The 13166-nt window shown below is 38.6% G+C and overlaps 1 protein-coding gene across 2 annotated transcripts in view; it reads left to right on the plus strand.

Annotated features, from left to right (window-relative positions):
• Window positions 1-13166, plus strand: part of GADL1 (glutamate decarboxylase like 1) — a 171295-nt gene that overhangs the window by 88660 nt on the left and 69469 nt on the right. For both annotated transcript variants that reach the window (XM_055320884.1, XM_055320883.1), the window contains one exon: window positions 3462-3661. In XM_055320884.1, coding sequence (XP_055176859.1) covers window positions 3462-3661 — 200 coding nt within the window. The remainder of the gene's footprint in view (window positions 1-3461; window positions 3662-13166) is intronic.

Here is a 13166-nt window from a genome sequence, read left to right on the forward strand (position 1 = left end):
CATCACGGGCAGAGGCCGTCTCTTCTCCATTCCCCTTCTCTCTCCAAACAGAGCTTCTTTGGATGCTTCTTACCAGCTTTCTGCCTTGGGGAAGAGGCCAATACAAAAGAGAACAAGAGGAAAAAGACAAATTCCAGATATGATACTAGATTCACCAATGCCTGAATATTGTCTATGACTAGACTTTTAAATATATAAGCCTACCCAAAAATTCCCCTTTTCACTTAAGCTACTTTGATTGCATTTCTTTCACTTGCCACTATGTGAGTGCGATAATACAATAGCTACTAATTCCTGAGAACTGTTTGAGATGGCATCACAATATAAACCAATTGGTATTCTCATTGCATCCATGTCCCTGGAAATCACATAACTAGTATTTATAGTCCTGCTAGCATTAAGATTGTAAAGATGAGCAAGATAAACAGAGTGTTTCTCTTTGATGATACAATAATGACTAATTGTTTTCAAAAACATTAACTTTTATTCTACGTATTCCAAAATGCTCTTTTCTCTGGAGATCTGAGCATCTTCTCATACTTCTCATTAGATGTATATCTTAAAACTAAAGACATCTCATCCATTTTAACACAAGGATGTAAACTAAAATGCAAAACAGGAATTTTGTGGTGAAAGTTTTCATTTATTTTCAATAAAGTGAATCCCAAGCCTCCAGTTGTTCTTTATGAAAGCTTCCCAAGGCAGGAGAATTTTTTTCAGTGTAACGAAATTAATGGTGTCGCGACTACAGGACAATCACTCATTCTGCTCTATGCTTTTTTGGCTCTTCTCTTCTCCATTTGCCTATGATGATGCAATTCATCTCCTGATGATGGATAGGCTTCCTCTCCTTTTCAATCACTAGCCTGAGGCACTGAAACTTTCCCAAGACATGTCCAAAGTTCATCTGTTTGGGAGATTTTTTTTTTTTTTTGAGTCTTTCATGGTTGATGGAAGTAAATTTATAGTCATGATGCAAGTATAAGAGTGTATGTGCATGCTTTGTCCCTAAAATGTATGCAGTGGCCTTTTTTTTTTAAAGATTTTATTTATTTATTCATGAGAGACACACAGAGAGAAAGAGAGAGAGAGAAGAGGCAAAGACATAAGCAGAGGGAGAAGCAGGCTCCATGTAGGGAGTGTGGGACTTGATCCTAGGACTCCAGGATCACCCCCTGGGCCAAAGGCAGGTGGCAAACCACTGAGCCACCCAAGGATTCCTGCAGTGGCCTTTTAATGTTATAATATATGGTCAGGCTGCAGTTGCTATGGAAATAATAACCAAATTTTCTGACCTTTGAGGGTAGGGAGATGCAATGGTGGCAGCTGTGATCACAGCTGAGGATTGCTGATAGAGTTAAAGTAAAGATTAAAGAGTAGGGAATCCCTGGGTGGCCCAGCGGTTTAGCGCTGCCTTTGGCCCAGGGTGTGATCCTGGAGACCTGGGATCGAGTCCCATATCGGGCTCTCTGTGTGGAGCCTGCTTCTCCCTCTGCCTGTGTCTCTGCCCCAATCTCTGTGTCTTTCATGTATAAAATAAAATTTAAAAAAAGGTTAAAGAGTAAGGGGCTCTTTATACCTTAATGTGGAAACCAGAGCCATCTATTCTTCCCCTGTGTCTACCAACAATATCCATCAGAGCAAAACTAAGGACTTACAAGTATTCCTTTAGCTATTATTTTATACTATTTATTTTGGATGCTGGTTGAGTGGAATTTTGGAGTTCTTGATTATAATTGGTCTATAATTTTTTACATAGCATAAAATCATGCATTCTGCTAGTGGAACACATTATATACATATTAGTGTCCACACAAGATAATGTTACTATCAAGACAGCAAGTGCCTGCTTTCATTTGGAATGTACCACATTTTTTAGTCAAGTGAATACCCTCTCTGTTTAGAGGAGATCATTTTCTAGGACCTCTGTGACCACTGGGGAGTTTCTCTGATAGCTTCCTGTATGGCACTGATCCTTTCATATCATTAAGACTTAGATGTGCCAAATGAGAAGCTCATATATCTGTGTTTTTTTCTGTTCATACTACATGTCAGGAGAATGTTAGGGAAGTGTGGAATACAGGGAGTGGTATCATCACCCTAATTGCTTAGGGAGGGTCCTCTATGCCCAATACAGTGTTAAGCTCTATTGGTATGGACATGAATAGGAAATGATTCCTGCCCTCAAGAACTTGCTTGGCCACATAAAGAAAGAATCTACACAGACTGCATGTTGAGTACCAGCAGCACAGGAGCAAAGCCAGCAGAGGCATCCAAATATAAAAGGGAGAAGTGAGTCCAATGAGATGGGCAGGGAAAATGCTGAAGGGAAAGCATAACTTGAGATGGGACCCAAAGGAAGGGAAGACCTAGATAAAGGGGAAAGACTGTCTTTGGTTTTAGTAAACTTCAGAACTTGAAAGTACTCCATATGTATTTTTTGAATGTGTTAAATATTATATTAAAATAAAGGTGAGGTCAAGCAAATGGTGTGAGCAAAGATGCAGATGGGGCATGATCTAGTGGTTAAGGACATTGAGTAGTCTGGTTATGTTGGGGAAGCAAAGGGTTTTACTAGGTATTCTGTAGCAATGAAGATGCTCGGACAATTGGAGGACTATGAAGGATGGGTTAGGAAATCTGGGATTCTGTAGATACCAGGTAACTTTGAAGGCAACAGGGTTTAAATTCTAAAAATTTAGAGGTCAAGGTGAAGAATCTAGAATGGTAGTAAACAGAGTAAATTGTTACCCACTGCTTAGAGAGAGGTAACCAGTCAGTAAATGAGAATTGAATTTGGTTGCAAAACCAACCCCCAAACCACTTTGGAATTGCAGCTGATATTTGTGGGGATCATAACTTGCTGGCTCTTGCTGAACTTTTCCATAGTTCTTTCTTCAGTTTTTTTTTTTTTTTTTATCCCTGGGTTGTTTTTACTTCTGGGCTTGTCAACATGGATATAACTTAAAAGGAAGGAGATATAAATGCATAGTTTCTTGCCTATGAAATTATATTAAGTGTGTTCAATACATTAGGTATTTTTTCCAATATAGAGGCTTGAGTGAGTTATAGATAGATTTCTTTCATCTTGAGAAATTGATCCACCTTGATATTGTACAGGTGTTGCCACGGTCACCTCCAAGCTTCCAAATACTCATCAATAAGATTGTGAAGATGCACTTGGCATTCTCAACTCGGAGGTTTTTTTTTTTTCCTTTTCAAACAAAAATGGTAACCTGTGTCTGAAAGTTAACACATATTGCTTCCTATGCAGGGCAGTCATAGAGTGAGAACAGGTGCTTTGGCACAAGGTAGTAGAACATCCTACAGGTTTTGTTTGTGGGTGTTTTTGAAATCATTCTAAAAATGGACAGTCTTACAGTCTTTCTTTCTTTCTTTCTTTCTTTCTTTCTTTCTTCCTTTTTTCCTTCCTTCCTTCCTTTTTTATTTCTTTTTAAAAGGACCTTCTTAAGAAATGCTATTCTGCCAAGGCATCTTACCTCTTCCAGCAGGATAAATTCTATGATGTCAGCTACGACACGGGAGACAAGTCTATCCAATGCAGCAGGAGACCAGATGCATTCAAGTTCTGGATGACTTGGAAGGCCCTGGGCACATTAGGCCTTGAAGAAAGAGTTAATCGTGCACTCGCTTTATCTAGGTACTTGCCTATGTGTGTGTGTATGTCTGTAACAGAATCAATGGAAATAACATTTGCAATGTCTGTATATCTGTTCTTTTGTTTGTGCATTTCTTCTTTAATCGAATGACCATTTTCTCAGTACCTACTATGTGTTAGGAATTGTGGACAAAGCAGTCCTACCCCTACCCTCTGGGATCCCAGCCCAGTAAGAGATACACCTAGGTGACAAAGCTGATAAAATGCAAGTGAACTTACTTTTTGGTAAGGGTGGGTATATGGTGCTCCAGGAGCACTCAGGAGGCTTCTTTAATATCCTTGAGGGATACTGACAGAAGCCCTATAAACAGAAGAAAATGGGTGTAGGCAGAGCCCAAATCATGGTAATTTTAAAGACCTGAAAAGCCTGGGAGAATGTGGGGCTGGAATAAAGACACAAAGGTAAAGGTAATGTGAAAGTGCTATAGTTACTTGCTTCATCATAACAGTGGAGACAAAACTTCTGAAGCCATTTCCCAAGACATTAGAAAAACTCTTGAGATATAGGTGGTGGACCTTTGCCACCCAAAGAAGACTCTTCTGCTAAGCATGGATCAGTGGGTGCAAATGGGCAGATCATAGCCGAATTTAGTTTTAAATCTGATTTGTTGAGCCTGAACTACATAGGCTTAATCTTCTTGGTGTTAAAAAAAATCAAACATTTGAAGATGTAAAATATTTAAAAATAGGGAGATTGTCAAAAATCTGGATTTTTGGCTCCTCTCAAAGGATCAGAATGCTCTCGATCCCACATGGTGACAAACCACTGAACATGTTGATGCCTGTCTAGAGAACCACACTCCCCCTGCTTCCTCCTGTTTTTTGAAGACAACCTGGACTCAAAACTTAGCACCATCATTTACAACCTAGGTGACTTGAGCAAGTTTCTTAACTTTTCTGTACTACAGTTTTGTTCCAATAAAATGGAGATAACAATAGTACATCGTTCAAGTAATCATTATGAGGATTAAATGAATTGACATATGTCAAACACTTAGAACTGTGCCTGATGTATGCTACATGCTATATGATTTTTTGGTTATTCTTACTTGCTTAACTACTATAGGCATCAGCGTTTGTGAACTTTGGTTTGGATTCTCTCTCCTATTTACATTTCACTTGCAAAATCCTGAGGTCTCTCCTTAGAGATTTAAAACAATTTTCTCTTTCTATACTGGAAGCTGTATGGGTGCTTTGTCTAACAGCGGTCTGAAAATTCAGTGTCTTAAAACAGCAGTTATTTATTCTCGGACATCTGCTTGTGGGCTGGAGTGGCTTTATCTCATTCTGTGGTGGCTGTGAGGATTGGTGGAAGGTCTCTGTCTACTCCACACGTGCTTTGCATCTTCCTTGGATTAACAAGTGAGCCAGAGTATGTTCTTGTGTTGAAGATGACAGAAGGCCAAGAAGGCAAGCCCCATTATGCAAGCCAACTTTGTGTTTTATTTTTTAAGATTTATTCATTTATTCATGAGAGACAGACACAGAGAGAGAGGCAGAGACATAGGCAGAGGGAGAAGCAGGCTCCATGCAGGGAGCCCAGCGCAGGACTCGATCCTGGATCCAAGGATCACGCCCTGAGCCGAAGACAGACATTCAACTGCTGAGCCAGCCAGGCGTCCCTGCAAGCTGATTTTGAAGTCCTGATTATGTCATATCTACTGGCATTCCAATGGCCAAAGCAAATCACATGGCCAAGCTCAATGTCAAGAGGGAGGGAATACAACCTGCCTTTTAGCAGGAAGAACCGCATATTTACATAGTATTGATCTTGAAAATGAAACAGCCAGTTTTTTACCAGCAAAATGGACGTATTTGGGAATGGCAGAGGAATTGAAATTCACGACATGAAAACTATGGCAAGCCATAGGCAAGTCTGGAGAACAAAGGAGAAGAGTTCACTTGTATAGAGGAAAAGGGGAAGCTGAGAGGGGTTGTTTTCAACATGATACCATTGGAAGAGACAGAGAATGATGGTTTCTCACTGGCTGGTAGTATGGCTTCTCATTGCCTAGAGCTTTTGCTAGACAAAGAGAAAATCTTCCTATTTGCTGTGGTAGTAAAACAGGCTTCTTTCTGTTGGAAAATACAAGGCATGCCTCCTCCTGTTGAGGTCTGCAGTTGATGGCGAGTTTGTAGAGCAGGAAAGCTCCATCTTCATGGCTTCCTGACTCCATTTCAAATGAGGTTTCCTTTATTCTTTTTCATAATGGTTTGGATAAAAGGACAGGTAAAGAGATGGCTTTGGCACTTTTAGAAAATTGTTAGAAGTCAACAATTCTAGTGATTATGATTTAAGAAGTAGTTTTAAAAATCTATAAACACTGTACTGTTTAAGATGGGTTAGGTGGCAAGCAAAAGAAACCATAATTCAAGATACTATAAACAAAGAAAGGTAACTTATTATCCCATGTTCCTTCTAAGCTAGTATAATGATGACATCTGGAATGACTTTATCTAAGGGCTTAAACAACATCACAGGCCTCGATTTTCCTCCATCTTTCAGGTTTGCCATCTTTTATGTGGGTTTATTCCTATGAAGGAAAAAGGCTGCCAGAAGTGTCCGCTCTCTATCCTCTCTTGTCCCAGATTCAAGTTCAAGGTCAAAATGAGAATGTGCTCCTCTCTCAGCAATCCCAAAGGAAGTTTTCATATCTGAATGAAGCAAAGGTCTAACTGTCATCAGTCACTGTTGCCAGGGAAATGTGATCTTCTCACTGGTCACATACCCTCCCTTGGCACTAGGACAACATCAATTCCTCTTATAGAATATATGCTGAACAGGTGAAAATATGCCTTTATTAGGAGCAGGGTTAGTGTACTTCCAGCAGAATTAAGGTAGATAACTACTCAATGTTGAAAATAATGAAACTGTCTACCATAAATATTCATAGTTTCTGTTCAATTAGAATAAAAGTTCAAAAAGCTCTATTTCCTATTTTCTGGCATTTTCTCATACTACTTAAGTGAGGTAGACTCTCTACATTATTTGATTTAAGCTGCTAAGTAATTCATTGACAGGTGTCTTGAGAGAAGGCTAGATATAAATATTTGATGATCATATTTGTTATAAAGTTAAAATTCATCTCAGGGTAGAATTTAATTTATAGTCTAAGGATACTCTCTAATTTTTGCAGTGAAATATCACAGGAGGATAAATGTTAACACTTCAATTCAATTCAACAAACACTTATTGTTTGTAAATGTTTGTCAAGTTGAATTGAATTGAATTAACATTTCAGCGAGCATCACTGCAGACTCTGTGACCTATACCTAAATATTTGAAAAATAATTCTTCTTCTTCTTCTTCTTCTTCTTCTTCTTCTTCTTCTTCTTCTTCTTCTTTTGCCTTAACTTTCCACAGTTTTCATACATCCAACCCTCTATTCCTGGGATGAGCAGAAATCATCCTTTTCTCCTACCCCGAAGGCCAAGCAAATATTGAGTCATTTTCTTTTTCTTTTCTCTTCTCTTCTTTTTCTTTTTCTTTCTTTCTTTTCTTTTTTTTTTTTTGTTTGTTTGAGAAAAAGAAACAGAGAGACAGAGCTGGAAGGGAGGGGCAGAGGGAAAGGGAGAGAGAGAGAGTATCTTAAGCAGACTCCATGTCCAATGTGGAACCTGACACGGGGCTCAATCTCAAAACCCCAAGATCTTGACCTGAGCCAAAATCTTGAGTCAGACAATTAATTGCCTAAGCCACCCAGGTACTTCTATTTTTATTTTATTTTTGGCTAAGACCTTTAAGACATATCACTTGGAATGAATACAAAATTCTAAACTCAGAGAAAATTTCTCTAGAATTAAGAATTATATCAAGTTCGAAACATAAGTATTTATTCTTATGGTTTTAATTATTTTCAAATTGGCTAATTGGTTTTTGGTTCTGCTCTTTAGGAAAGGAAAAGCTTTTTTTCAGTTCTAGGATCTATTGTGTTTGAGCCCAGGTACAGTGGTGTCCTGGTTAACTGGCTCTCTGGAGGGAAAAACAAAAACTCCAGTTTGTAGCGTCTGCCAACCTCCACGGTGTAAATATTCCCATTGTGTAAAATTTCAAGTTACCAACAGTTGAGATTTGCAAACTTCCTGAATATTTAACAGTTGGCACTCACTAGCTAGTCCATACTAACTGTAGAACACCATTGATTAAGTGAGCCAGTGTAATCAGTTCAAACTACTGACTCTTGAGAGTTAAAACACCATTTCTCATCAAGCTCGCTGACCCTAGGCCACTGGCTTTAGAGTTTACCTAATAAAAACAATTCTCATTTGTGCCCAGAAGGCTCCGCCTGGCATAATATCTATAATTTCATAATTAATGTTGTTTTATTTCCAAGACATATTATTTCCTTCAGGAGATAAGAATTAGCAAAGTAAAGCTGCAAATGAGGATTGCATTACTATTTGGGATACCCACCAAATAGCCTGATGTAGAAAAGACACCCATTTCCCTAGACCCTCGGTCAGGTCTCTCAAATACTAGAAGGGCCGGGCAACTCTTTCCCCTTGAAATATTGCAAGAAAGATTGCCCTGACTCCCTAAAAACAATATTACATGTTCCTGAATCGAAATGGAGCTTAGTTTTGAAATTTGTATATTTACTTAAGATTTAAGGATCAGAGTGTGATGGAATGATGAAATGGATTGCCACCACCTTCATCAGATAGCTTGCTCTCTCTTCCCTTGGGAAAGCAAAAGCAGACATTAGAGGACAAAGATTCCTATTTAATGAGTTGTCAGAATCTAGGAAAAAGGGGAAAATTAGTGCCTGGAAGATCTCTAAGGCCTTTACTAATTTCCATCTGACCCTTGTCATTACAATCTGCAAGAAAACTCTTATCTGGAGAAATATTGATGACTAAAGGCTTGATTGCCCCTTGGGTTGTTTGAAAACCAGTGACATTGGGAATTTACAACAATATGCAATTATTAAGCACGATCCAAACCCAGAAGAGGGATTTAAAACCACCACCTCCTGTACCAGGCAGGTGATTGAGTATCCCTGATATCTGCCTAGGAAAGTTGAAAATGTTTCCCAATACCTAGGGCTACCTGTTGCCAGCGGCTCCTTCTAGGCCTCTGCCATGGCCCTCAGGTTAAATGGATATTCAGTAAGAGGTAATTTTTAAAGCCAGCCGAGAAAAGTCATGTGTGTAAATCTTTTCAGCAACAACAAACAGCTTAAGAATTCCCATTCGGCTACTTTGTTAGATCTCCAGTGTATCATCTATCTAGTCCCTTGACACACAATCTCTGTAATCTCTCAGATGACATTCATTTCACAGACTTACATGAATACTGAGGGATTTATTGTTTTCAGTGTGGCAAAGGTGAGCAGTTACACAATGGCACCTCTGTGCTAGTGTATTTCTGTAGGTGGGGAGAGGGTGGGAGTCTGTGGGGGTACGAGAGGGCCAGTGTTTTCATTTTTTCTTTATATTGGTAATTTTTCAAAAATCACAATTGCAGTAGAACGTATCATGTAGGTGTCTGTGATGAATCACACAAGTCATGCAATATGTTCTAATATATGCAGAGCATACAGAAAGCAGATGGAGAAGCCTCTCAGGAGTTCTGGGAGGCTCTGCACATCAGAAAAAAAATTTCAAATGAGGAGGTGAGACTGGGAGAGAAAGTTGGTCAGAGTGTTCCAGGGAGACTCTGAGTAGCTGAGAAAAGGACTGGGAAGGCTGCTTCCAAAAGGGAAACAATGTCCTGCCAAAGGACAAGTTAAATGCAAAAACATCAGACATCATCGTTTAACTAATTGGGGAATTGAGGGTCTTCAGTGTTGGAAGCATATTTGTAAGCAAAGGAAGAGGATGTGTTTGGAAGCAAAATTATCATTCGTGTCTGCTTCAAAATCAAGCTGGAATCTTACAACAAGGAGTTTTTTTAGCTAGTAGGACTGGTGAAAATTCTTGTTAATGTGTATTTTTTTCCTCCCTTCTCTCTTTTTGCTAAGCTTAGCGAGAAGCACAGTGATGAGTTTTATAAGCTATTGTTTCTTCTTCTTCTTCTTTTTTAAAGATTTTATTTATTCATGAGAGACACAGAGAGAGGCAGAGACATAGGCAGAGGGAGAAGCAGACTCCCTGTGGGGAGCCCGATGCAGGACTTGATCCCAAGACCCCAGTAACACACCCTGAGCCAAAGGGCAGATGCTCAAGCTCAACCGCTGAGCCACCCAGGTGCCCGTATTGTTGTTTTTTGAACCCATTTACCTGGATGCCTTTTGGTTGAAGTAGTTTCTGGTTCCTACATTATGTCCCCAAACTAAAAGTACACCTTTTTCTAGTTTGCATCAGATAAGATGCAAACTTATTTTCTTTCTTTCTTTTTAATTATTTTATTTTTTCTATTTTATCTTTGGTCTATTTCCATGTATTGAAAAGAAAAATTGTGAGGAACAAGTCATTCCTATGAATGTAGGCAGAAATGACTCAAACCTTACTTGGATTCCCTCCCCAAACTCTTTTCATTTAAGCTTTAATTGGGGAAGGTACCCTACTCAAGATGCACTTTTCAACTAGCATCTCCAAAACTGCTCTCTGTGGGATAATAGACTTCCAGAAGATCTTAATGAATGTTCTTCCAAAAAATGTTTCCATGGTCAAATATGTTTGGGAAGTGCTAACTATATTATATTACTTCTCTCTCAGAGATTCAGTGCTCCTGAGGGGGCCTGTAATATAGAAACACTTTTAACTTTGCTTTTAACATTTTTAATATGCAGTCATTGTTTATCGTTCACCCAACAACCATTCTTCCCTCTTTTTCTTGCTAAAGAACCTTGATTTTATTTAGGTAGCAATGGTGTAGCTGGGAACATTGGTCTAAGCCAATCTCTGCTGACTGTAATGAGTTTAGGGGTAAATATATGACTCGGCCTCAGTCAAGGGCTCACTCCGAAGAGGGAGAATTCTTCGAAGGCTTCTGGGGAAAATATTCTTACCTAAATAGAGAAAAAGAGAGAGGGAATGCTTTTGCTCTGGCCCCCTCTTTTCCTTCTGGGACACTCATATAAGGATGTGAAGTGTGGAGTGTAGCACACATTTGAGAACGTGAGACAATCATTAGCACTCTGAGCAAGGCAGGCTGAAATGATAGAAAATGCCTGGTTCTTGATGACAGTATTGAACCATCCAACCAGCTCAATAAATGTCTTTATGAATTAAGCCAAGTACCCTTCTAATTGTAGACGAAAGTAATCTAACTGGCATGCCCAGCATTGCTCACATTTATTTGGCAACTGAACTTTTTTATGTGGGAGACATATTAACATGGGTTGGCATGGAGCATAGTCAGGTGACTCCAGCGTAAGCCTTTTATTATGTTTATAATAGCAACTCTTCACCCAAATCACCTCTGCTCTCAACTCTGTTGAGTGTTACACTTTGGGCTCTGAGAGTGGCTACAAAGGGGACAGTGGCCCAGACACAAAGCCCAGGTCCCCATCATTACCAAATAGCAGAGTTTTAACTGAAATGATCCAGCTCTGTTTTAGGATGCCTTTCTCTAGGGAGTAGCTTTAGCCAGTTTGACAGAAATAGCTTAAATTGAGACTTCTGAGCAAGTTTCCTACAGTCATCATCTGTTAGGGAAGGATTTTACCCACCTAGTCCCACATCTCCGTTACATACAGAAGGAAACTGAGGCAGGCTCAGGAGGCTAGAGTCACAAAGTTGATGAGCTGCACAATTAGAACCTTCTAGAGACAGTCCCAGGATTTCTGGCAATGCGAAGTTTTTCCATGGCCTCAGGGTGTCCAGGATTAGTGTAGGCTTCCTCAGCATGAGGTGTGCTATTGCTTTGGAGTTCACGGATAGCCTATATATGCTTGTGTCTGAGAAGCTAAAAAAGTATGGTTCACAATCTTTCCTTGTAACGACAGAGATTATATATGCCTATCTATTATGTTTTTTGCTTTCCTTTTTTCTTTTATTAAGTTCTCTTTCAAAAATTACATGAATAACCACATCTATGAAACTTTGCAAAAAAATTTAAAAAGAGAGTTAGTAATCTCTGTCTACCCCATTGCATCCTGTTTGTTCCTCCCCCTAAATTGTTGTAAACGCCAACAATTTATTGTGTACCTTCTATTCTTTACTCTGTGAAAAAAACTATAGATAGATATAGATATAGGGATATGTATTACTTTTGCATTATTTTTGATAATTTCTTAAAAAGCAAAGTCATATTATCAACATTTCTCAATACCTTGTTTTTATTTCGTGCTAATACATCATGAGCATCTCTGTGATTTAATTGAAGTATATATAATTCATTCTTTTTAATAGCTGTGTCATATTACACTGCATTGCTATAATACATTTTATTTTACCATTTGCCAATTTCTGAACTTTAATCTTGTTTCTAGTTATTTTGCATGAAATACATGCACATCTATGTACACATAGATTTAGGTAAAATTACATATATGAATGATTTTATTTAATTCTTTTGAAACAATCTTTGAGATTAGAAAAGCAGATTGTGTTATTTCAGTTTTCTTGGAATTGAGGCTCAAGAGAAACATTTTTATTGTCCTTAAGTATGAATTGAATATATGTAGTTAGTGACATAATCATACTCCATATAATTATTTTTTAAGAGATTTATATTTATTTTTTTAGAAGGAGGGAGGGCAGAAGAAGCCTCTCTCTGAGGCTCTCAGAGAGAGAGAGAGAGGATCTCCAGTTTTTGCTGAGCACTGAGCCTGACTCAGGGCTCTATCCTACAATCCTGAGATCATGACCTGAGCTATAATCAAGAGTCAGATGCTCAACCAAATGAGTCAGCCAGGTGCCCCTTCCAGATAATTGTACCATAATTTCATATGATGAATGGACCAGAATTTTCAAAGCCAGTCCTCATGAATGAGTGTCATGTTCTTTCTTTCTTTCTTTCTTTCTTTCTTTCTTTCTTTCTTTCTTTCTTTCTTTCTTTCTTCTTTCTTTATATATAAAATCACAATAAGTATTCTGGCAAGTACATTTTTGTCAATGCCCCTGATCATTTCCTTACATTTTACCCCCAAATTTGAAATACTAGGTCAAGGGGTATGAACTTCTGAAGGCTCATGATCAAATCACTAGTTTTTAAGGCCAATTATTTCAAATGGCTCCTCTTTTTATATAAATAATAACCAAGCCCAAGGGAGATGTGTCCATGTTGATTTACTCTATGTTCTCAGTTATTTTGGTCTTTTCTTGATCATATTTCACATCTCGTGTGTCTGTGCCCTTTGCTTATGGCAGGATAGTTCTCTTTTCTCTGATACTGGAGATGACTTCATAGATATTCTAGTAGGGGCTACAGCCCACTTACTTATAACATGATACTAATGATCAGTCCTTTTTCTCTCTGTTTTGGCCTTAGAAAACACAATGTCAAACTTCCTTGATCTTAAATGAGCTTACAGGTAGAGGTACACACCAAAAGCCAGCTAGGTCATTTAAGTACCTATGCTAAATCCCCATTAGAACA

This window comes from Nyctereutes procyonoides, unplaced genomic scaffold (assembly GCF_905146905.1).
Source record: "Nyctereutes procyonoides isolate TBG_1078 unplaced genomic scaffold, NYPRO_anot_genome, whole genome shotgun sequence".
Lineage (NCBI taxonomy): Eukaryota > Metazoa > Chordata > Mammalia > Carnivora > Canidae > Nyctereutes > Nyctereutes procyonoides.